General features: G+C 47.5%; 1 protein-coding gene across 10 annotated transcripts in view; it reads left to right on the top strand.

The window, feature by feature from the left end:
• The window catches only part of GBF1 (golgi brefeldin A resistant guanine nucleotide exchange factor 1), a 115,970-nt gene extending 96,202 nt beyond the window's left edge, over positions 1-19,768 (top strand). For 6 of the 10 annotated variants that reach the window (XM_045802972.2, XM_045802971.2, XM_087862757.1 and 3 more), the window contains 29 exons: positions 56-267; positions 606-704; positions 1,294-1,488; positions 1,719-1,908; positions 3,032-3,172; positions 3,719-3,807; positions 5,173-5,375; positions 5,854-5,977; positions 6,258-6,383; positions 6,652-6,734; positions 7,405-7,641; positions 7,928-8,021; positions 8,393-8,569; positions 8,902-8,966; positions 9,050-9,173; positions 9,374-9,445; positions 9,588-9,682; positions 9,938-10,091; positions 14,223-14,448; positions 14,965-15,125; positions 15,257-15,503; positions 15,628-15,833; positions 16,691-16,841; positions 16,948-17,078; positions 17,277-17,378; positions 17,659-17,772; positions 17,931-18,111; positions 18,291-18,419; positions 18,910-19,768. In XM_045802972.2, the coding sequence (XP_045658928.1) occupies positions 56-267; positions 606-704; positions 1,294-1,488; positions 1,719-1,908; positions 3,032-3,172; positions 3,719-3,807; positions 5,173-5,375; positions 5,854-5,977; positions 6,258-6,383; positions 6,652-6,734; positions 7,405-7,641; positions 7,928-8,021; positions 8,393-8,569; positions 8,902-8,966; positions 9,050-9,173; positions 9,374-9,445; positions 9,588-9,682; positions 9,938-10,091; positions 14,223-14,448; positions 14,965-15,125; positions 15,257-15,503; positions 15,628-15,833; positions 16,691-16,841; positions 16,948-17,078; positions 17,277-17,378; positions 17,659-17,772; positions 17,931-18,111; positions 18,291-18,419; positions 18,910-19,190 (4,409 nt within the window). In that variant the 3' untranslated portion in view covers positions 19,191-19,768. The remainder of the gene's footprint in view (positions 1-55; positions 268-605; positions 705-1,293; positions 1,489-1,718; positions 1,909-3,031; positions 3,173-3,718; positions 3,808-5,172; positions 5,376-5,853; positions 5,978-6,257; positions 6,384-6,651; positions 6,735-7,404; positions 7,642-7,927; positions 8,022-8,392; positions 8,570-8,901; positions 8,967-9,049; positions 9,174-9,373; positions 9,446-9,587; positions 9,683-9,937; positions 10,092-14,222; positions 14,449-14,964; positions 15,126-15,256; positions 15,504-15,627; positions 15,834-16,690; positions 16,842-16,947; positions 17,079-17,276; positions 17,379-17,658; positions 17,773-17,930; positions 18,112-18,290; positions 18,420-18,909) is intronic. The other 4 variants (XM_045802974.2, XM_045802973.2, XM_045802970.2 and 1 more) reach the window with 1 other exon arrangement.
• The last annotated feature ends 5,095 nt before the right edge of the window (positions 19,769-24,863 follow it).

Genomic DNA, 24,863 nt, shown 5'->3' with positions numbered 1-24,863 from the left:
AGCTATCAAGCCAGTTGTTTCTTAGCAATCCCATTTTACTCCTGGCCTTCCCTAGGTACAGCTTTGGTCCCCTATGGTCTTCCCTGCATCCGTGAGCTCTTCCGCTTCCTCATCTCCCTCACCAATCCACACGACCGCCACAATTCAGAGGTTATGATCCACATGGGACTGCATTTGCTGACAGTGGCTCTTGAATCAGCCCCTGTAGCCCAGTGCCAAACCCTCTTGGGCCTCATCAAGGATGAGATGTGCCGCCACTTACTCCAGGTAAGACTGGATTTCTAGAGGGGCTCTGAGCCCCTGGCTGTTTTTCGGGATCTCTTAAGGATCAGGAGTGCACAGAGAGATTTGGCTGATTGGTACAAAAAATATAGAATCCAGGAAAGAACCTCCCTCCCCAGTTGGCCAGTGGTCATTGTCAGAAGGACACTGTTAGTTCCCTGGGGACTCTGGCAGCCAAAGAGAAATACAGGAATGGCTAGATAAAGAGTTCCCTTAGAGCACAGGAACTTAGTGGCAACCTCACACAGTTTGCTCTCCTGCTTTTCTCTTGTTTGAGCCATAGGTTCAGAAACCTAATGATTTAACCGTACTCTGATCTCCAGCTACTCAGTGTAGAGCGACTCAACCTTTATGCTGCTTCCCTGCGGGTATGCTTCCTGCTGTTTGAAAGCATGAGGGAGCACCTCAAGTTCCAATTGGAGGTGAGTGTATTGAACTTGGAAGAAGAAAAAATAGAATGATGCATGGCATCTTCAATGGGGCCAGCTCTGTCATTCTGCAGGGATGGGATTTAGGGGTTCCTGTAAGGCAGTGCTTTTAGCCTCCATAGTTTGGTTCATTGGCTGGCCTCTTTGGTGGAGAAATTAAAAGAAGCCCAGAGGAAACTGGCTGGCTATAAAATGAGAGAAGCCACATATAAGGACTGGTGGACAACCTCACCATGAGTGGGTATGGGTTTTCTGCCTAGCAGTTCCTCTGCAGTACAGGCAAGCAAGTCAGACTGGCTTTGCCACTAAGTTGCAAAAAGGAACTCTGAGTAGTACCAGGTCAGGCTCACATAAAGAGCACAAAGATGGACAATAGGCAACTTGTTTTGGATCAGGTGTGAGGTAGACTGCCAGGCCTCCCCTAGCATGGAGGCCAAAGAGGATAGAATACCTTTAATAGTCTCTTAATACATGCCTCCTGGCTGGGCTTCTCCTTCTTGTGTTTAATGGTTTACCTGTCTAATTTTTCTCTTCTATCTTGAATTCTTCCCCACCCAAATGGCTATTACTGGATTATTGCCAGATGTACATCAAAAAGCTCATGGAGATCATCACTGTGGAGAACCCCAAAATGCCTTATGAGATGAAGGAGATGGCACTGGAGGCCATTGTGCAACTCTGGCACATCCCCAGTTTTGTCACTGAGCTCTATATCAACTATGATTGTGACTACTACTGTTCGAACCTCTTTGAAGATCTCACGAAGCTGCTGTCCAAGGTGCTGAGCATTATTACTGGCCTCTAGGAAGAAGGCTGTGTTAAGGAAATCTCTGGTGGTAGTGAGCATACTATATGCGGGGTGGGAAACACTTGAGAGTTGGGGAACAAGAAGAAGAAAGGCATTTTCTCAGGACAATGTAGAAGTTACAGGAGGTTTCAGGGATTTTGGAAAAGGATAAAGTGTAAAGTATTCTCACCTCAAGTCTGCTGGATCTGTTTACTTTCCAGAATGCCTTCCCTGTGTCTGGTCAGCTCTATACAACACACCTCCTGTCTCTTGATGCCCTCTTGACAGTGATTGACAGCACCGAGGCCCATTGCCAGGCCAAAGTCCTCAACAATCTTACCCAGCAAGAGAAGAAAGAAGCAGCCAGACCTGGCTATGAGGCAGTTGATGGCTCCCAAGAATCCAGCAATAGTGAGAGGCATTTCTTTCTTTGAGGATCAGTTCTATGCTTATCACTTCTCTACTCACTGAATCCTTTATATCATTTCCTCTGGGGGCTCACCCAATTCTGTGTTTCCAGGGTTTGATGGTTTGAATCATAGGCCAGGCAGATTAGCAAGACTCATGGACTTGTCCTTTTTTTTTTTTATCTTCCACACTTTGGCTTTCTTATAGGATTATCATTATCATTATTATTATTTAATTAAAGTATAGTTAACGGGGGCACCTGGGTGGCTCAGTTGGTTAAGTGTCCGTCCGACTCTTGATTTTGGCTCAGGTCATGATCTCAGGGTTGTGGGATCAAGCCCTGCATTGGGCTCTGCACTCAGCATGGAGTCTGCTTGTCCCTTTCCCTCTACTTCTCCCCCTGCTCATGCATGCCTGCGTGCATGCACTGTCTCTCTCTAAAATAAATAAATAAAATCTTTAACAAAATAAAGCATGGTTAAAATACAATGTTATGTTAGTTTCAGGTATACAACATAGGAGTATTATTATTTCTTTATGGGGAGAAAAGAGAACCTAGATGAAAGGATATAGGATTTCTGTTCCTGAAAGCTCCAGGCCAGGGCGCCTGGGTGGCTCAGCCATTAAGCGTCTGCCTTCAGCTCAGGTCATGATCCCAGGGTCCTGGGATCAAGCCCTGCATCGGGCTCCCTGCTTGGCAGGAAGCCTGCTTCTCCCTCTCCGACTCCCCTTGCTTGTGTTCCCTTTCTCGCTGTCTATGTCAAATAAATAAATAAATAAAATCTTTAAAAAAAAGAAAGAAAGAAAGCTCCAGGCCCTGCCTTCCCCCACCCCAGTATCTGCTTCCACCCTAATTAATCTTCTCTGACATCCCCTTGAGACTGAGACTCCGGAAGATCAGAGAATGGGACTAGGTAATCTCTATTAAATTATGGAATCTAATGCTTGACTAACCTGGGACAGTGACTATTTATTTGGACTACTTATTTGACTACTCTTGAGGGCTGGTGACCTATGTGAGTCTATGTGGGACCTATCCAGGTCTCCTTGGCCTAGTACTCAACCTCTTTTGCAGCTCTGTTTGTTTTCTTACCCCGTCTTCGTTTATCTTCCTTTCTCTTACCAGCTGAAAAAGCAGCCAGTGATGGGAAACCTGTAGGCATAGCCCCAGACATCCCAGGCCTACATCTGCCAGGTGGAGGGCGGCTGCCAGCAGAACACGGGAAGCCAGGATGCGGTGATCTGGAGGAAGCTGCTGACTCTGGGGGTGGGTACTGGGTGTCCATGATCGTCAGCCCCCCTCAACTGGAGGGTCTGGTGGAGAGCAGAGGGAAGGGGGAGGCACAGACACCCTAAGGCAGTACGTGAGTGAACCTTGGCTGCTCACGCATGCCCTCAAACCTGGAGAGAGGAAATAAAACGTTTGGAGCCCCAGAAGATAGAACTTCTAGAAATGTGAAAGACTGATGAGGACAAGAAAATTTTTGAGGCGGGGCGCCTGGCTAGCGCAGTTGTTAAGCGTCTGCCTTCAGCTCAGGGCGTGATCCCGGCGTTCCGGGATCGAGTCCCACATCGGGCTCCTCCACTGGGAGCCTGCTTCTTCCTCTCCCACTCCCCCTGCTGTGTTCCCTCTCTCGCTGGCTGTCTCTCTGTCAAATAAATAAATAAAATCTTTAAAAAAAAAGAAAAAAGAAAATTTTTGAGCCATTCTCCTTCTTTACTAGAGTATATTGGCAACCTTCCAAAAGCCATTATACTAGTAAAAGAGGCCTTAGGGGTTTTTCCTTTTCTTCCTCCCATCTCCCATTCCTAGCTGACAAAAAGTTTATCCGGAAGCCACCTCGATTTTCCTGTCTCCTGCCAGATCCACGGGAACTGATTGAAATTAAAAACAAGAAGAAGGTATGTATAGCTATCCCCAGAGCTTAGCCTCTGTCTGCCTCTGTCTGGGTGTCTTTTATAGGGTTTCTGTCCCAGAGGATAAGGGAGAGTCTAGCAGCTCATTGAGTGATTTCCCAAGGCTAATCTTGGCATTTGTTGGGACTTCAGCAACCACCCAGTCTCCCTTAAAAACCTTCACTTCTAAGCCATGTAATTAGGCATACCCTATTGTGTGCCCCTGGGCAAATGCTGCCCTAGGTGAGAGCCAGTTGTTACTGGTGATAACAAGAGCCTGGGACCTGGTATCATGTGGGTCACTGGAGGTTATTGGTCGTCTCAAGCTCTGGGGTAAGGATTGGCAGTGAAAAGGAATTGACATTTATCTGGTGCTTTAGTAAAGTTTAAAAAGAACCATGTTTTTTGAACACAGAAAACCTTTTGTTTAACCCTTTTTTCTTCTTATGATCAGCTTAAATTACTTTAGTTTATGTGTCCCCTTGATCACAGAGCTGTGACTAAACAGACAAAAACTTGAATTATCATCATAGTTCACCTGGTCCTTAAAAGCTGGGAAACTGAAGAAAGAAGGGAAATCCAAGCTAAGCTATAAACAGATGCCAGGATGGCTATAAAACTGGAGAGAAGAGGGACGTTCAGTTGGTTAAACGTCTGCCTTCAGCTCAGGTCATGATCCCAGGGTCCTGGGATCAAATCCCACATTGGGCTCCTTGCTCAGCAGGGAACCTGCTTGTCCCTCTGCTTGCTGCTCCCCCTGCTTGTGCGCTCTCTCTCTCTGACAAATAAATAAAATATTCTTTTAAAAAAACTGGGGAGAAGAGAACCTTCTCTAGTCTCTCTTCTACTTTTTCCTGGTTCCCAAGTTGGTGGAGAAGAGCTGTCCCTGTACATCTTGAGAACTCAGAAAATGAGTGAGAAGGAGCTCCTTAGCCAGTTCTTCTTTTTTAAAGTATGCCCAGTGTGGGGCTTGAACTCACAACCCTGAGATCAGGAGTTGCATATTCTGTGCAACTGAGTCAGGTCCCCCTTCTGGTGCAATTTTTTTTTAATTTTATATTTTATTTTATTTTATTTTTAAGTTATCTCTACACCCAACATGGGGCTCAGACTTAACAACCCCGAGATCAAGAGTCACATGCTCTACCAGTTGAGCAAGCCGGGCACCCCTGTTCCTCGGCCAGTTCTAATTAGACAGGAAGACTGGGGAGAGCGAGGGCCAGTATGATCCAGCCTTAGTTTTGGAGTCACTTAGAACCACATCCTAGCAGCCCATTAGGTGACCAGCTGTGGACTATGATGGAGTTCAGCCTGGCCTTATCTGGTTTAGGAGCAGAGCAGCTTGTGACACCTCTAAAATCTCTCCTCCAGCTGCTAATCACTGGCACAGAGCAGTTCAACCAGAAACCAAAGAAGGGGATCCAGTTTCTGCAGGAGAAAGGCCTCCTCACCATCCCAATGGACAACACAGAGGTAGCCCAGTGGCTCCGAGAGAACCCTCGGCTGGACAAGAAAATGATTGGAGAGTTTGTGAGTGACCGCAAAAACATTGACCTGTTGGAGAGCTTTGTGAGGTGAGAAAGTGGCAAGAAATGGGAGACATAGTTGGTGATCAAAGGGCGAGGCATCCCTCCCTCTAAACTGTCTCAGTCAGTTCCTGCTGGTGACCTAAGTCACACTCTCTTCCTCTTCCCATGACTTATGTCTGTTGGACCTGAAAGAGGATCCAGCAGGATAGCTTTGGGAGCCATTTCATTCTGCACAGAGAGCATTGCAAAGGGATAGAACTGGGTTCCTGAGCACAAGGTAGGTTATAGGTTCCAGCGGATGAGGTTTCCAGGCAAGAATGCACTGATGTGGAACATACAAAAATTAGGAGTTGTCAGATTCTAGTCTGTGTTGGAGATGACCACGAGATCGTTCCCCTTTGCTAGAGTCTTCAGTCTCCTCTGTTCCAATATGAGAAGGTTAGAGGGACTAGAGCTAATAGGGAGCCCAGCATTTGCAGCTTATATATCTTCAGCCTCTTTGTCCTTCTTCCTTTCCCTCTAGCACCTTCAGCTTTCAGGGTCTACGGCTGGATGAAGCTCTTCGTCTCTATCTGGAAGCCTTCCGCTTACCTGGGGAAGCACCAGTTATCCAGAGATTGCTGGAGGCATTCACAGAGCATTGGAGAGTGAGTTGAGTGGCAGGGCCTGAGCCCAACATCCCAGGTTCATTTGACTGGAGGGTTTTTATGGCTCCAACTGAAGGACCCAGCTGCTGTCTCCTAAGAATGCTGAGAGCAACAACAGCGAGCTTTCCATAGAGCAGCTTCTGTTAGGGAGCTGGCAAGAGGTTGGAGGCTTTGTGGCTGGTAGCCCCCCTGTATACCCAGCATTGGCCAGTGGGTTGGTAGTGAAGGTTTGATTGGCCAGAGAAGAGCATTGATACAGGTGAGGTCTTTGCTTTTTCAGAATTGTAATGGCTCCCCATTTGCCAATAGCGATGCCTGCTTTGCCCTGGCCTATGCTGTCATCATGCTTAATACTGACCAGCACAACCACAACGTTCGCAAACAGAATGCACCCATGACTCTAGAGGTAAGCTTGGATCCCAGCCAAGGCAGAGAGGATCCAGTACAGTTTTGGAGGTATAGCAGGAAGGACATGGGATTTCCAGTGGGCACAATGGACAGAGCTTGTCCAGGGGTCTCAAGGAGGGCTGGCCAATCTGGGAAAAAAACTGGGTTAGGGAGGTGGGCTCTTTCACTTACAGTTTCCTAAGTCCTATTTACCATAGACCCAGGAGTTCCTTAGGTGGGGTGTCAGCATTGACATATGGGGGGAAAGCTTATTGGCCTGTCTCTAGGAGTTTCGCAAAAACCTAAAAGGTGTGAATGGAGGCAAGGACTTTGAGCAAGACATCCTGGAGGACATGTACCATGCCATCAAGTGAGTATTTGTGGAGAATAGTTTGGCATCTCGTTAAGCAGAAGCACACTGCTTCCTTTTCCAAATTTTAGAGTCCCATTAGCCTTCAATGATTCGTATGCCCTGGATTTAGCATTGAGACTCAGCTGGGCAGCCCCTCTTCCCATTTCTTCCTTAAGCCTGAACAGTACTGGAGCTGTAATAGTCTGAGCCAGGATCTAAACAGCACCTGCTAAGTAGAATATCATGGGCCCATTTTCTGAACCCAAAGCAGCTGGGTTTTTCTGTGTAGCTCACAAAATGCATTCTGAATGAAGCTGGTAGAGAACCCAAGAGGGGCACTGGAGGGTGAGGTTTGGGGCAAAGATCAGAGGTGAGACACTTACTTTTTTATTGTAAACCAGAAAAGGTAGAGAGAAATATCCATACTCTTACGCCCAGAAAGAATGGAGATCTCACTATAGAGCTAAAGGCCCCAGTTAGAGACAAGGCTTTGAGATTATGGGGGATTACTGGGCGCTTCCGTTTTTTCTCCCTGGTCCCACTAGTGGGTGGGAAGCAGACCACTGAGCTGCACTTTTGGTGACCTCTCATTGGTTGGTTGTGCTAGTATGGGCAAAACCTGTTGTCCTAGTTTGGAACCAGTTAGGTTCACAGCAGTGCACCTACTCTTTCCTTTACCTCCTGACAGGAATGAGGAAATTGTGATGCCTGAAGAGCAGACAGGCTTGGTTCGGGAGAACTATGTATGGAATGTGCTGCTTCATCGAGGTGCCACCCCAGAGGGCATATTCCTTCGTGTGTCTGCTGGCAGCTATGATCTTGACCTCTTCACCATGACATGGGGCCCCACTATTGCTGCCCTTTCTTATGTCTTTGACAAAAGCCTTGAGGAGACAATCATCCAGAAAGCCATCTCAGGCTTCAGGTAGCCCACCTGTGGCCTTGGTCTTGACCTCCTCTCACCTCTCTGGGCAAACATGGTTGCCTCTATGCCTTTCTGATTCCTACTCATATTTTTATTAGGATGGGTTTTCTCTGAGTTTTTGAAAGGAGGCTGAAGCTTGGGAAAGCTCAGTCTTAAACAGATTGAAGAGTAAAATGTTTCTTCCTGGGACTGATTGGGGAAGAATCCTAAGTAAGCCTCCTCGGGGACTTGGAAGGGGCTGCCTGGCCTTCCCGTGACTCACTGTTTCTGGAATGTGACATTACAGGAAGTGCGCCATGATCTCCGCCCACTATGGCCTCAGCGATGTGTTCGACAATCTCATCATATCTCTCTGCAAATTCACAGCTCTTAGCAGTGAGGTGAGCAGGGGCAAGAACTGTGTACTTAGAGTTCCAAAGGAGGGCCTCTCTTTTAGCCATAAATCTGTCCTTATCTGTGGAGCTATTTTCCCTCAGCATATTCCTTCACTCCCCCTAGACTACAGAAGCACTTAGGCCATTTCTGTTTCACATACCCTAGAATGAGAATAGTTTCACCTCATGCAATTGGGATGGGAGAGGAGACGCATCGATGGGGAAGGCCTTAATCAGGTTAGCCCTTCCTACCAGTATTAGGGGGCATTGAACCATAGCAAGCAGAAGGATCCTTGGGGAACTACAGGTAAAGGCCTAAGAGATCTCCTTTCCAGACATTTGCCAGATCCTAAGCTTTTTCTCGTCTTTCTTTTCAGTCTATTGAGAACCTGCCCAGTGTGTTTGGAAGCAACCCCAAAGCCCACATTGCAGCCAAGACAGTATTCCATTTGGCCCATCGCCATGGTGACATCCTGCGGGAGGGCTGGAAAAATATCATGGAGGCCATGCTGCAGCTCTTCCGAGCCCAACTGCTGCCCAAAGCTATGGTGGAGGTAATTCTTATAGGAGATTAGTGGACAATAACAATAAGGCAAAAGCTCATAAACTATGTGCTATCTGTGTATGGAACTGGTTGAGAGTAGCACTGGGCCTGATGACTGCTGAAGCTTACCAGGAACACCTTAAATGTAAGACCACAGATCTTGGGTGAGGGGATAGCTGTAAAAGAACGCTGATACAAGCCATTGGCAGTCACCAGCTGTAGGGGGCCCAGTCAGGAGTGTGGGGCACTGAGCTACAAGAAGAAAGCCAGAGAATTTAGTGTGGAGAAGCAGGAAATGCAAAGGGTATATGGAAAGAAATTATTCTTGACCTAATTTTCCAGGTAGAAGATTTTGTGGATCCCAACGGCAAGATCTCTCTGCAGAGGGAGGAGACACCATCAAATCGGTAAGGGCAGATCAGAGGCGAAAGGCCTTAGAGAAGGAGGGTCAGAACTATGGAGCTCACCAAGGTTTGAACTCTTTCTGCAGAGGAGAGTCAACAGTGCTAAGCTTTGTGAGCTGGCTGACACTAAGTGGTACTGAGCAGTCTAGTGTGCGGGGCCCATCCACTGAGAACCAAGAGGCCAAAAGAGCGGCCTTGGACTGTATCAAGGTAACTGCCTCTGCCTACCCCTGGTAAACAAGCCTAGATCCCTCCCTACCAGATAGATGCTGCCCTAGGAACTGAAGAGTAGAATCATCCAGGGCTTATGACCAGAGCTGACTCCTTTTGTCCTCTGTCCTAGCTTCTGGGAACATTCTCTTCCCTCCAGCCCTTGTCACTGACCCTCCTCCCTCTTGCATCCCCTCTAGCAATGTGACCCAGAAAAGATGATCACAGAAAGCAAGTTCCTTCAGCTGGAGTCACTGCAGGAGCTCATGAAGGTACAGAATGAAGAGGGAAGAGGGATGAAAGGGCTGGCTGTGTCTGGGAGGGGAGATGGGGACAATGGTGATTGCCTTAATTTCTGTCAGGGCAGGGCTGGTGGCTGACTTCTCCACACTTTCCTGCTATTGTTTGCTCTAGGCTCTGGTCTCAGTGACACCAGATGAAGAGACATATGATGAGGAGGATGCTGCTTTCTGCCTAGAAATGCTGCTGAGGATTGTGCTGGAGAACAGGTAGAAGGCAGTCTTTAGGCAGGCCTCATACTGGGCTTGTGCCAAAGGGATGGAAGACTGGAGCCATCTTGCTGAGTGGGCTTTAGGGGCAAGAAGCACATGAAGCTGTAGGCAGTGGAGAAGCTTGGTCAATATACCTGCCTGCTTAGGGTGTAATACGAATGAGCCCTGAAAGGCCTAACCTGGATCAAAAAGAGAGACTTATTGCCCAGTGGCCTCTCCAACTGAGACTGTCCTCACCCTTATGTTCCTCAGGGACCGTGTGGGTTGTGTGTGGCAGACTGTCCGAGACCATCTGTATCACCTGTGTGTCCAGGCACAGGATTTCTGCTTCCTTGTAGAGCGGGCAGTGGTGGGGCTGCTGCGCTTGGCCATTCGACTACTCCGAAGAGAAGAGATCAGTGGCCAGGTAAGCAGAGTACAGCCTGGAGGGCAAGAAGTATGCAAGGGACTAAAGCCACAATGATTTATGGGTATGGCCTGAGACAGAGAGTACATTTAGTGCCCCATAGCATGAGTGCAGTAGGAATCTAACAGGTGGCATTAGGGATGAGTCTAGAATGGTCTCAGGCATGAAGCTGGGACTTAGCACCTCTGCAGGCCCCTATGAATCTGCTCTGTAGGGTTGGATGGCTACTGCCTTGTGGCAGTCTCAGCCCTATACCTCGTTTCCTGGTTCTCATGCTTAGGACCCTCCTGAGATCTCTTGGCTCAAGTATAAAAGACAGCCAGCATAGAACTAAAAAGTGGGTTCAGCAAGGTCACGGGATGTAAGATTAACACAAAAAATTAATCACACAGGGGAGGTGGGGGGGATGGATTAAATGGGTGATGGGCACTAAGGATGGCACTTGTTATGACGAGCATTGGGTGTTATATGTAAGTGATGAACCACTAAATTCTACTCAAATACTATACTGTATGTTAACTAACTTGAATTTAAATTAAAAAAAAAATATGTACATGAGCCTTTACAACAATTTAATAAATTCTAGGCAGTCTTAGAGTCCCAGTATCTTAAAAAAAAAAATCACATTTCCAGATACTAACAGTAAATATATAGAAAATGAAACCAACAGCACAATATCATTTACAAGTGCTTCAAATGAAATGAAATACTGAAATATACACCTAACAAACATGTATAGCATCTCTCTGCTAAAAATTATAAAATGCTAATGAAAGATACCAAAATCTAAATAAAGGCAGAGGCATAGTGTGTTCGTGGATTGGAAGACTCAGTGTAGTAAAGACATCAGTTCTCCCCCAAATGCATCTGTAAGTTTAATGCAACTCCCATGAGAACCCCAGCAAGGTTTTTTTGTAGATCTAGGCTTATTTTAAAATTTAGATTGAAAAGCACAGGCCCTAGGATGGCCAAACATTTGAGAAAGAAAAAAGTGGGAGAAATCACTCCATCTGCTATTAAGGTTTACTATATAGCCACAGTAATCAGAACTGTCTGGTACTTGTGGAGAGAGAGACACATAAGTCAGTGGAACAGAAGAAAGAATCCAGAAATAGACCCACATAGAGATGTTCAACTTTAAGTTTTTGACAAAAGTGCAGAAACAGTTCAATGGAGGAAGGATAGCCTTTTCAGTTGCTAGAACAATTGAAATCCCTGGCCGGGGCTGGGGGGAACAAACAAGTGAACCTTGACCTAAGTACGCTACACCTTATAGAAAAATTAGCTCAGGGGCACCTGGGTGGCTCAGTCAGTTAAGTGGCTGCCTTCAGCTCAGGTCAGGATCCCAGCATCCTGGGATCAAGTCCCATGGGGCTCCTGCTCAGCGGGGAGCCTGCTTCTCCCTCTCCCTCTGCCTGCCCCCCCCCGTTTGTGCTCTCTCATGCATTCTCTCTCTCTCTCAAATAAATTCTTAAAAAAAAAAAAAGAAAGAAAAATTAACTCAAAATGAATCATAAATTTACTTTTTTTTTTTTAAGATTTATTTACTTATTGTGAGAGAGAGAGTGAGAGAGTGAGTGGGCACTTAAGGGGAGGGGCAGAGGGAGACTCCTCAACCAGAGTCCCTGCTGAGCAGGGAGCCTGACACAGGGCTGGATTTCAGGACCCTGAGATCATGACCTGAGCCAAAATCAAGAGTCAGACACCTAACCAACTGAGCACCTAGGCACACCTCAAAATGAATTATAGATTTAAATGTAAAATGTAGAGCTGTGAAACCTTCAGGAAGAAACCTGGGAGAATATCTTCAGGAGCTAGGAAAAGAATTCTTAGACTTGACACCAAAAGCACAATCCATAAAAGGAAAAATTGGTAAATTGGACTTCATTTATTTTATTTTATTTTATTTTATTTATTTTATTTTTTTTATTTTTTTTTTTTTTTAAAGATTTTATTTATTTGACAGAGAGAGACAGCCAGCGAGAGGGGGAACACAAGCAGGGTGAGTGGGAGAGGAAGAAGCAGGCTCCCAGCGGAGAAGCCCGATGTGGGGCTCGATCCCAGAACGCCGGGATCACGCCCTAAGCCGAAGGCAGACGCTTAACGACTGCGCCACCCAGGCGCCCCAGGACTTCATCAGTTTTAAGAACATATACTCTAGGGGCGCCCAGTTAAGCCTCCAACTCTTGGTTTCAGCTCAGGTCATGATCTCAGGGTCTTTGGGACCCAGCCCTGCATCGGGCTCCGCACTCAGTGGGGAGTCTACTTGAGATTATCTCTCTCTCCCTCTGCCCCTCCCCTGGCACATGTGTGCATGCATTCTCTCTCTCTCTCAAATAAATAAATCTTAAAAAAAAAAAAAAATTCTATGGAAGGTCATGTGAAAAGGATGAAAAGATAAGGATCATATCTTTGCAAACTACATATCTGAAAAAAAAAACCTAATATCTAAAATATAAAAGAACTCAAAATACAACAGTAAGAATCCAATTAGAAAATGGGCAAAAGAAATGAACGGACATCTCACTGAAGAAGATATACAGATGGCAGATAAGCACATGAAAACATTTTAGTGATGTTCAACGTTGTTAGCCAGCAGGAAAAGGAAATTGAAGTCATGATGAGATATCACCACCCACCTGTCAGAATGACTACAGTATAAAATAGTGATAATACCAAACCTTGGCAAGGATAACATTTCCAAACAGTAAATATATAGAATATGAAACCAACAACACAATATCATTTACAGGTGCTTCAGTGAAATGAAATACCTGTAGGAATGTAAAATGGTACAGCTCCTCTGTTAGCAGTTTCTTAGTAGTTAACTAAACATGCAGTTACCCATACAATCCAGCAGTTGGATAAATGCCACTCTTGGGTATTTATCCCAGAAACATTAAAGCTTACTTTCTCATAAAAACCTATTCATGAATGTTCATAGAAGCTTTATTTGTAATAGCCAAAAACTGGAATCAGCCCAGATTTTCAACAGGTAAATAGTTAAACTGTGGAGTAAATAGTTAAACCATGGAATTCTGTTCAGCAGTCAAAGTACCAGACTATTGATAACAACTTGGATGAATCTCCAAGAAATTACGCTGAGTGAAAAAAGCCAATCCCAGAAGGCTGTATACTATATAATTCCATTTATATAACATTTTTGAAATGACAATTTTAAAAGTTATGGACAGATTGCCAGGGGTTAAGGTTGGGGGCAAAAAGAGGCAGGTGTGTTTTTAAAAAGTCAACGTGAGGAATCCTGTGGTGGTGGAACTAACTATTCAACATCTTGACTAGTGAAGTATACACAAACCTAAAATTAGGTGATTAAATTGTGTAGAACTTAATACACACATCATACACATATGAGTGAAGTAAAAGTGGGAAACCTGAATAAGATCGGTGGATTGTATCAATGTCAGTATCACTTATCATTTACTGTAGTTTTACATAATGTTACCATCGGGGTAAATGGGGCAAAGCATACAAAGGATCTCTTTGTATTATTTCTTTTTTTTTTTTTTTTAAGATTTATTTATTTTGAGAGAGAGCATGTGCACACAAGTAGGGGGAGGGGCAGAGGGAGAGGAGAGAGAGACTCTCAGGCAGACTTCCCGCTGAGTGCAGAGCCCAACGTGGGGCTTGATCCCACAACCATCCGATCATGACCTGAGCCAAAATCAAAAGTTGGACACTTAACCAACTAAGCCACCCAGGCTCCCCTGTATTATTTTTTAATGTGAATTTATAGCTCAATAAAAATTTTAATTAAAAAAAAATGAGGAAGGGGTGCCTGGGTGGCTCAGTCAGTTAAGCATCTGCTTTCAACTTAGGTCAGGATCCCAGGATCCTGGGATTGAGTCCCACATCGGGCTCCTGCTCAGTGGGGAGCCAGCTTCTCCCTCTGTCCCTCCCCCCATTCATGGGCTCGCTCGCCCTCTCTTTCTCAAAAAATAAATAAAGTCGTGAAAAAAAGAAAAAAAAAAACCAACTTGAAGAAAAGAGCAGCAGCAGTACTTTTGGGTGGGTCCTAGCCAAACCATCCTCACTGGCCTAAGGGAACTGGTGGGGAAGGAGTCTAGACAGGAAGCTGTGTGCCCACTTTCTGCTTCTCACCCACCCTCCCAGGTGCTGCTCTCCCTGCGCATTTTGCTGCTAATGAAGCCCAGTGTGCTGTCCCGAGTCAGTCACCAGGTAGCCTATGGGCTCCATGAACTTCTTAAGACCAACGCAGCCAACATCCACTCAGGTGATGACTGGGCCACTCTCTTCACACTGCTGGAATGCATTGGCTCAGGTGTAAAGCCTCCAGCTGCCCTGCAGGCCACAGCCAGGGCTGATGGACCTGATGCTGGTAAGCCCTTTCCCTGGGAGACCCTCATTGGCAGATAAACAGTTATGGCCCCAGAGGTTGAGACAGGAAAACAAAATATAGGTTATTGTATTTAGCAGATTAAATACCCCTGGCTTTCGCCATCTGCTTCCAGAGCTTCCTGTACCCACTGGCCTTTCCCCAGCACTCATGGGTTAAACAGCATGGAGGCTAGTAGGCAACATAGATGGCTATGACATTAGGCTTCCTACTGTCCTGAGGACTATTTTCTCAGAAACTATGCCCTCACCACCACCCCCATCCCCTGACAGCTGCTACTAGATGCCATCAAGAGCCCAAATTAGCTTGCTGCCCCACTTGGTCAAGAGAGAATCTGTCCAGACCATCCTTCAGCCCCCTGGTGACAGGGCTGAAACTAAGCTGGACCAAGAGAGAGGAGAGGCCAGGCTTCAGGACCTATTTCTCAGAACTGAAATCATCCTTCATCCCAGTGTCCCCATTTCCACCCTGACTCTGCCCTTCTCCCTGCTGACTCAGGGGCCCAGTCAGACAGCGAACTCCCATCCTACCATCAGAATGATGTGAGCCTGGACCGAGGATACACTTCTGATTCGGAGGTCTACGCTGACCACTGCAGGCCTGGCAAAATCCACCGATCAGCCACAGACGCTGATGTGGTCAACAGCGGCTGGTTAGTGGTGAGTGAGCATATGGGGAATGGGTGAGTCTTCCCTCCTTGGCCTGTGGGAGATTCCTGGTCGTTCAAGAGGGCATCTAAGAGAAGATCAGGCTCAAGCCTGGGTTCCCAGCAACTCCGTGTGCTTTACAGGTGGGGAAGGATGACATCGATAACTCCAAGCCAAGTCCTGGGCCCAGCCGGCTAGGCCCTTCACCCCTGGTCAATCAGTACAGCCTAACAGTGGGACTGGACCTCGGGCCACACGACACTAAGTCCCTGCTTAAATGTGTAGAATCTCTGTCCTTCATCGTGCGTGATGCTGCCCACATTACACCTGACAACTTTGAGCTCTGCGTCAAGACTCTCCGCATCTTTGTGGAGGCCAGTCTGAATGGCGGTGGGTTACCCAATGAAGGGGCAGCTGGGAAGTAGCCATGTGAATATACGGGGGAAAGGGAGGAAAAAGTAGGCCATCTGTGTCCATGGTTATAGAAAGGTTACCTGGGTCTGGTTCTGCTCAGGGTGCAAGTCCCAGGAGAAACGTGGCAAGAGTCACAAATATGACAGCAAAGGAAACCGCTTCAAGAAGAAATCCAAGGAAGGCTCAGTGCTTCGGCGGCCTCGAACCTCCAGCCAACATGCCACTCGGGGTGGGCATAGTGACGATGATGAGGATGAAGGTGTGCCTGCCAGCTACCATACGGTGTCTTTACAGGTCAGTCAGGACGTAAGTATGGCATCCTTTACTTCCTCTTCTCTCCCTGCCCCTGACATGGGGAGTGTGGGCAGGGCCAGGGACAGCCAGAGCTGAGAGGAAGGGCCTATGTTTTCCAACCCAGGCCCTTGGCCACCACTTCCACAGTGTCCCCCTATCCGAGACCACTGTAAATCTTTGTTTGCTTAATATTTAAGGTTTATGTTTTGAAAAAGTAATATATGCATGTGGTACAAAAATCAGAAGTACAAAAGAGTAAACAGATAAAAGTAAGTCCTATTCCATTCCTGCCCCCAGCTGCTAAGTTCCCCTCCCCAAAGGTAGATGCTGCCACCAGTTTCTTGTCTATCCTTCCAGAGTTATACTTTGTCTATTCAAGGCATATAAAATTTATTTTACGAGCAGACTTTATATCAGTAAAATAATGGAGAACTAATTGTCTTAAATAGAATAACCTCAGAAAAATGATGAAAACCAAAATTATTAAGGTTGACCAGACCTTATTGCTCACCAAAGCCTCTGAGCCTGAGGTTTGCTTTCTGTTTTTAAAATTAACAAGATGAGGCTTTATCTGTCATCAGAAGGTATGATAGAGAATTGAAAAGAAAGTACCTTTCTCACCATGTAATTCATTGTTATTAAACACTGATTCCACACACCTCCTTACGTCTCCTCCACTAGGAATAATACCCAACTTTGGGAAACGCTGGCAGGGGGCAACCAACTCATGAAGTCGAGGAGGAAAGAGGGGTGAGAGGTGGAGTGACTGGTACACTGGGCTCCTATGAGGACTCAGCCAGGGACAGAGTTTGGGGGGGCATCAACCAGACCTTACCCCAACTCATATCCTGTCCCTCCTGTGACTCCAGTTGTTAGACCTGATGCACACCCTGCACACTCGAGCGGCCTCTATCTACAGCTCTTGGGCAGAGGAGCAGCGCCACCTAGAGACAGGTGGCCGGAAGATTGAAGCGGATTCACGCACCCTCTGGGCCCATTGCTGGTGCCCGTTACTGCAGGGTAAACTTCAGGGGAGCAGGCCGGGCAGGGTGAGAGGTGGAGCTGGAACTTGGGAAGTACCAGGATCAGGATGCCTGAAGGATCCTGAGCCTGTTCTCACTCTCAGGCATCGCCTGCCTGTGCTGTGATGCCCGGCGCCAGGTGCGGATGCAGGCACTGACCTATCTGCAGCGAGCACTACTGGTACATGATCTGCAAAAGCTAGATGCCCTGGAGTGGGAGTCCTGTTTTAACAAGGTGGGACTTCCCGCTAGTCTTAAAGTTTGAATCCCTAAGACAGGGAGAACTGGGCAGCCCGAAGAGCCCCTAATGTCAGTCCTCAGTCTGCATCCTACCTTTCCTTCTGCTCTGTGCTTATCCACCCCAGCCCCTGGCTTCCTTGGAGCAAGACTGCCAGCTCACCTATTAGGAACACATTGCCTCTTTACCCACCAGGTGCTGTTTCCTCTACTGACCAAGCTCTTGGAGAATATCAGCCCTGCAGATGTGGGCGGGATGGAGGAGACTCGAATGAGGGCTTCCACTCTGCTATCTAAGGTACCGCTCACCACCCTCACCTACCCACTCTCCCAACACCTGCCTTTCTGCGAGGAGGGAGGGAAGCCAGGGCTTCTGCTAGGAGCTAGAGCTGCAGTGTGGGTGCTGGGACCCCCAGCTATGGAGACTCATCAGGACCCAGGGACCTGGGAGGATTCTGGAATTCAGAGGAACCCCTGATTTGGAATTCCCATGCAAGATAGGGAAGGCTTGCCTCCCAGCCTTAGAGAGGGATGCAGATAGCTCTGACCCTTCACCAAAAGGGGCTGGCGGGCCTTAGGTCTTCCTGCAGCACCTGTCTCCACTGCTGTCACTCTCTACCTTTGCGGCCCTCTGGCTGACCATTCTGGACTTCATGGACAAGTATATGCACGCAGGCTCCAGTGACTTACTGGTATGTTCTACCTCAGCCCATCTCGCACTGCCTGCTTCCTCTCCCACCTGCTGGGAAGACATGCTGTTTTCCCCTTGGTGGCTGCCTCCTCCTTACCATATCCCCCACACACACCCATGCCCTCTTTCCTATTTACATGGTTCCACCGCCACCTACAGTCAGAGGCCATCCCTGAGTCTCTGAAGAACATGCTCCTGGTGATGGACACAGCAGAGATTTTCCACAATGCAGATGCCCGAGGAGGCAGCCCCTCAGCCCTCTGGGAGATCACCTGGGAGCGCATTGACTGTTTTCTGCCCCACCTACGAGATGAGCTCTTCAAGCAGACTGTCATCCAGGGTAGGGGGCTTAGTTCAGCTCTGTGAAAAGAGTCCTCATCAAAGAGTCTGGAGCTAATAATTAGTTCTCTGTATCTCCTGTCTCTCTATCTCATATCAGTGGGAAGACTGGTGGGTAGCCAGGGCTGTGCTGGAAAGAAAGCACTAAGAGCTGCCATCTGGTTTTTCTGCCTTCCCCAGACCCCATGCCCATGGAGCCGCATGCCCAAAAACCTCTGGCCTCAGCCCACATGACTCCTGCTGCTGGGGACACACGGACACCTGGCCATCCACCTCCCCCAGAGATGCCTTCTGAGCTGGGGGCCTGTGGTGAGTCCTTTTGAGCTAGCCTTCTGGGTGTTGAGCAGGAAGTAGGAAGCCTAAGAGGAAGCCCAGGGTAGTTTGGGATTACTGCTAAGCATGGGCTGTGAACCAGGGGAAGGAGGGAACCAGAGTATTTGGGTTGCCTGCTCTTCCTGCGGGAAATGGCAGGACCAAATAAGCTATGATGAGCTATCTGCTTGAGATTTTCAGGCTTGGAAGGAGAAAGCTGGATCAGGAACTTGGAATAAATATGCAGAGGTTGCCCTTTGGGGATTCTAGTAAAGATCAGATCAGAACTTACCTGACCGGAGGTAAAGCAAAGGAGATAGAAGGCAGATAAAAGATAGCTGGATATTTGAATGAGTTTAAAGGGAAGATTCCCAACTACTTAGCCTGATAGGGGTCATTCTGTTCACAGGAAAGGGGAGAAGCAGAGGTTAGGTAAACCAGCGGGGGAATGTGAAGGAGTCTGACCAGCCCCTTGCTCTCCCTGTAGACTTTGAGAAGCCTGAGAGTCCTCGACCTGCCAACAGCAGCTCCCCTGGATCACCAGTGGCATCTAACCCCAGCAGACTGAGCCCTACTCCAGATGGGCCTCCTCCCCTGGCTCAGCCCCCACTGATCCTGCAGCCCTTGGCCTCCCCGCTGCAGGTGGGCGTACCACCCATGACTCTGCCCATCATCCTCAACCCTGCTCTAATTGAGGCCACCTCACCTGTGCCCCTCCTGGCCACACCCCGCCCCACAGACCCCATGCCCACCTCTGAGGTCAACTAAGGCAGGCCCCTCAGAGATCAGGACCAGTACTTCCTACCAGACTGTCCCAAGCACCCTTCCAGCTGTCCCCAGGGCACAAACTTTTCAGGCCCAGCCTGAGCTGCTGCCGCTGCTACTTGGATGGGGACCTGAAAAAGAGAAGTTTTATAGCCCCTCCTGGGGACCTACAATCAGGCTGGGGGACCTTCTTCCTCAGCTCTCCATTCCTGGGGGTCTAACCTGAGAACACACTCAGGTATCATGTGCAACCTGGCAGCCCTGGGGAGGCATCTCTGTGCCAACCCTGCAGTGCCCGTCCTCATGCCCCTCCTGCCCGTGGTCAGGCATTGAGAGCCAAGCCAACCACTCTGCACTTTGTGTCCCTCTCCCATCTCCACTCCCATCAGCGCTGGGCCACCTCCTCCAGTTCTTCCTCTTTTATTAATTAGTCAGTTTGGAGTTGATTGGCACCATGGAGGGTTGGCAGGTGGGACTGGACAGAGGGACTACCCACAGGAACATGTACATATGGAAAAACAGGACAACAATGGACTTTTTAATGATGTAATAAATGTCTTAGTACCAATGTCATTGCCCTACCCTCTGGTTTCCTTCTTGAGTTTATGCGCACCGTGTTATTGGGATACCCAGGGCTTGGGCCTCGCATGAACAGAAGTGAGGCTGAACCTACCAACAGTCTGGCCCATGTGACCCCAGGCTAGCAGCTAGCCAGACGCCAGTCAGGATTTCTTCACTAATGCTGCTGCCCTACCACCACCACCACCACCACAGCAGTGCGTTCTTGTCACCAGGGATATGCCAGGGGTTTGGGTATTGTCCTCTTCCCTAACTGCTCCAAGATTGACACCTGAGACAGTCTAAACTAGGGTCAAAGCCAAAGGGAAGGTGAACCAGAGTTAAATTGGGATCAGAGTCAAAGGGAAAGTGAACCAGAGTTGAGCTGTAGTTATTCAAAAGTCTTCCCTCAGATGTGCCCCATGGCCCAGGGGCACAAAGGGGAGCCCCTGGGGCTTAGGAGGGAAGCCGTCTTGCCCACAGCTATGATTGTGTGTTTCTGGGCACAGGGCATTTGTTTTGGCCCCAGACTGAGGAGGGGCAATTTTGTCCTGCCCTACAGTCTCCACCAGCTCACTTACTGAAGCATGACTGGAGAACCTCTCCCATTCTTCCCATTTGCATCAGGATAAGACAAGCGGGAGTATGCATGAGGCAGGCAGTGTGGCTTCTGCAGCCTGAGGCACTGTGGGTGGGAGGCAGAATGCTGTATATGAAGCTTTCCCAGTGGAAGCATCTACATGCTTTGGCTTCCTCCTCCACAGTGGTCCTTTCCCTCTCTAGGGGGAGGCAAGGGAGTGGTACTACCAGTCCTACTACCAGCTAGCCTCCCCCATGGAGAGTTAGGGGCACTCACCCTCTCCGTTTGGGCCCAGCTGGCTATATGATCAGTCAGGAGCTCGGACTTCCCTTTGCTCAGCACAACCACCTGGATGTTGCTGGGAGTCTAGACCTCAGGAAGTGCCTTCCACACGTGTAGGAAAGGGTACCTTGGAAATGGTAACAGCCTCATGTGGAAAAATACTGACACGTGACCTTCTACACTAGTTTTTCCCTCTCCCCTTCCTTCTACCCAGGTAGTCCAGACCATGCCTGGTTTCCACACTACCAGAAGCCTTGCCTGACCCCGTCCCTAGGAAAATTAGGAGTATGGCTGCATTCCTGATCTGCGCTCTTCTGTGTGAGTGCTGAAAGGCCTGGATCTTCAGTCAGGGAGACACTAGGGCCCTCGGCTTCAGCTGAGATGTCTCTGTTCTCCCATCTGAGCTCCACAAGCACTGCCTTTAGAAGCTTCCCTGTGTTTCCCAGTGGGGGAAATAACGTTGGCTTCTTTCAAAGGAATTTGAAGGTCATCCTATGAACAAAAGAATATGACAAGTCTTTGCCCCTCGGTCTGCAAATATTGGAAAGAATCTAGAATGATTGCAAACGGACCCTCTCCCCACTGGGTTGCAAAAAAACACTTGTCAGAAGTCTCATTCTTTCACAGAAAGATCAGCTGACACATACATGACTTGTGTTACTGACAAGTGTTCTCCCTGAGAAGGTAAAAGAAGCTACAAAAGAAACTAATATTCAGGGGCACCTGGGTGGCGCAGCGGTTAAGCGTCTGCCTTCGGCTCAGGGCGTGATCCCGGCGTTATGGGATCAAGCCCCACATCAGGCTCTTCTGCTATGAGCCTGCTTCTTCCTCTCCCACTCCCCCTGCTTGTGTTCCCTCTCTCGCTGGCTGTCTTTATCCTGTCGAATAAATAAATAAAATCTTAAAAAAAAAAAAACTGATATTCAGGCCCCAATTCTAACCAAAACAGAAGGACTTGGTGATATGGAAGTGACAAAAAAAAATTTGTAGGAAATTAACAGTGTAATCCAGAGGGAAATGTTGGATCTCTCCTGTAAGAACTCCAGGATAGCAGATTTCAAAAAGTCCAGAGGAAAGCTAGGGACCTAAGACCCAAATGTGGGGAAGTGACATTGTTGGAGCACCATATGTGTCAACAGTAAGTGCGTTGCTCACACAACTGTGTAGAGGTGTGTACGCTTACGGATGAGGCAATGGGTTCAGAGAAGCCAAGTCCCAGGTCTGCCTCACTCTAAACCTCGTGGTCTTTCCTATGATACTTCCTGAACTCAAAAGTGGTGGTGTGGTGGTATGGAAACCCTTCAAAGCTACATACATTTTCCATGGCTCTTAAGAAATAAAAGGTTGAGGGGCGCCTGGGTAGTGCAGTGGTTGAGCGTCTGCCTTCGGCTCAGGGCGTTCTGGGTTTGAGCCCCACATCAGGCTCCTCCACTGGGAGCCTGCTTCTCCCTCTCCCACTCCCCCTGCTTGTGTTCCCTCTCTCGCTGGCTGTCTCTCTCTGTCAAATAAATAAATAAAATCTTAAAAAATAAATAAATAAATAAATAAATAAATAAATAAATAAATAAATAAATAAATAAAAAGTTGAGGGGCACCTGGGTGGCTCAGTCGGTTAGGCATCTGCCTTTGGCTCAGGTCATGATCTCAAAGTCATGTGATCGAACTCCACGTTGGGCTCCCTGCTCAGCGGGGAGTCAGCTTCTCCCTTTTCCCTCTGTGATATCTCTGTCTCTCAAATAAATAAAAATAAAATCTTTTAAAAAAACAAAATGTTGAGCATCTGAAGGGACAGGTTATTATTACCTGGTGAGCTAAGAGTTCACTAGAAAACTGAAAAGATGGACAACCAAGAATAAGTGAATTTTTTAAGCCCATAATGATATCAGGAAAGATGAATTACAGAATTAGCTACAAGGGGGACGCCTGGGTGGCTCAGTCATTAAGTGTCTGCCTTCGGCTTGGGTCATGATCCTGGCGTCCTGGGATCGAGCTCCGCACCGGGCTCCCTGCTCAGCAGGAAGCCTGCTTCGCCCCCTCCCACTCCCCCTGCTTGTGTTCCCTCTCTCACTGCCTCTCTCTCTGTCAAATAAATAAAAAAAAAAGAATTAGCTACAAGGGACACACACCTCCCCCTGCCCCCCCCAAATGCTAAGAACAACCAAAAATGTGGGTATTTGAACCCTCAGGTATTTGCTTTTGCTCAGGTTTCACTGCTTGGGAGACAAGTGGCCAGGAGTAAGCAAGAACCACTCAGCCCCTGGGTTTCAACTGAGGAAAAAGGACTTTTTTTTTTTTTTTTTTTAAGATTTTATTTATCTGACAGAGCACAAGCAGGGTGAACAGCAGAGGGAGTGGGAGAGAGAGAAGCAGACTCCCTTCTCAGTGGGGAGTCCGATTCGGGGCTCAATCCCAGGACCCTGGGATCATGACCTGAGCTGAAGGCAGATACTTAACCAACTGAGCCATCCAGACTCCTGAGGAAAAGGGGCTTTAGTTCAAGTACTCCCTCCTTGAAATATTCTTCCCTTGGCTTCTGAGATACTAGTTTTCCTTGGTTTTCTCCTACTCACTGGCCATGCCTTTTAAATTTCCTTTATTGACTCCTCCTCATTGCTCATCACCACAGCCTGTGAACATCAGAACACCCCAGGGCTCAACCCTCTCAAGTCCTCAAATTCTATCTCCACACTCAGTTGCTGGGTGATGTTGTCTACTGACAAGACTTTAAATAACATCCATTACACTGACTTTTTGTCCAACTACCCCTCATCATCTCCACTTGCATGCCTCATAGGCTCTCAAATGTAACAAACTTAAAGGAAAAGTATTGACTCCCCCCCCAATCTGCTCTTCCCCAACTGTGCCCCATGTCACTAAAGGATTTCATTCTTCCAGGTTCTCATGCCGAACCTCCCGCAACCCCCTTCTCATATCCTACATCCGTTTCCTCAGCAAGTCTTGTTGCTTCTATCATTCAAATCTATCTAGAATGTGACTACTTCTCACCATCCTCACTCACTAGCACCCAAGTCTAAGCCACCATCTGTTCGACCCACTGCTCTCCCTCCTTCATTTCAGGCCTACTTACTCTCCACACAGTCAAGGGTATCTTTTTAAAACATGTCATATCGGGACGCTTGGACGGCTCAGTTGGTTGGGTGCCTGACTCTTGTTTTCAGCTCAGGTCGTGATCTTGGTGTCATGGTATCGGGCCCCACATGGGGCTCCGTGCCCAACGCAGAATCTGCTTGTCCCTCTCCCTCTGTTCCTCCCCCTGCTCTTGCTCTCTCAAATAAATAAATCTAAAAAAACAAATGTCTTATCATTTTCACTCCACTGCTCAAAACCCTCCAAAGTCTTTCCATCTCATTCAGAACAGAGTCCAAAGTTCTGACTTCATCCCACCTACCTAAGCTTCTTGCTCTTCCTCAAATACACCACTTTCGTAGTGAAACTTTACACTGCTAGTCCCTCCTCCCGGAATGCATTTCCCTCAGATATCCACATCACTTCCTCCCTCATTTTTCAAGTCACTGTTCAAATGTTACCTCATCAGAGAAGCCTTCCCTCCACTACAAAGAAAAGCCTTGTTACTACCTCCTTGCTCTTAATTTTTCTGCTAGCCCTTATCACCAACTGACCATCCATTTGATTTTTATTTAAAAACAAAGACATTGTTTTCTAGAGTAGGCCCTCACTACTGGTGAATGAATGGAGTGAATTTATGGTGCCTCTTCTTTGGACCAAGGGTAGTGCTAGGGCTAGGTACAGAAACAGATAATCATTAGGGTGAAAATTAGTGGAATAAGCAACGAAGAGGTTTCTTAATCCCAGATAGGTGAGGCTATAGCAACTGACAGTAAACTATTTTGAGTCACTTAAAATCTCCAGTCCCAACATTGGGAATTGTTGGAGCTGACTGATGAACACATGGGGGTTCATCATACTATTCTATATGTTTGAAAATTGTTTAAGGTTTTATTTATTATTTATTTGAGAAAGAGAGAGCACAAACGGGGAGAGGGGCAGAGGGAGAGGGAGAGGGAGAGGGAGAAGAAGACTCCCCGCTGAGCAGGGAGCCCGATGTGGGGCTTGATTCCAGAACCCCAGCATCACAACCTGAGCCAAAGGCAGATACTTAACTGACTGAGCCACCCAGGTGTGCTGTGTTTGAAATTTTCTATAACAGAGTTTTTCTTCTTTAAAAATCTTCAGATGAACTACAACTCAGAATCTTACATCTAAAAATAGCTCAG

Source organism: Ursus americanus, chromosome 6, assembly GCF_024610735.1.
Source record: "Ursus americanus isolate L20-20 chromosome 6, mUrsAme1.1.p, whole genome shotgun sequence".
Lineage (NCBI taxonomy): Eukaryota > Metazoa > Chordata > Mammalia > Carnivora > Ursidae > Ursus > Ursus americanus.
Note: the sequence above shows the minus strand (reverse complement) of the source record. Positions and strands in the feature narration are given on the sequence as shown.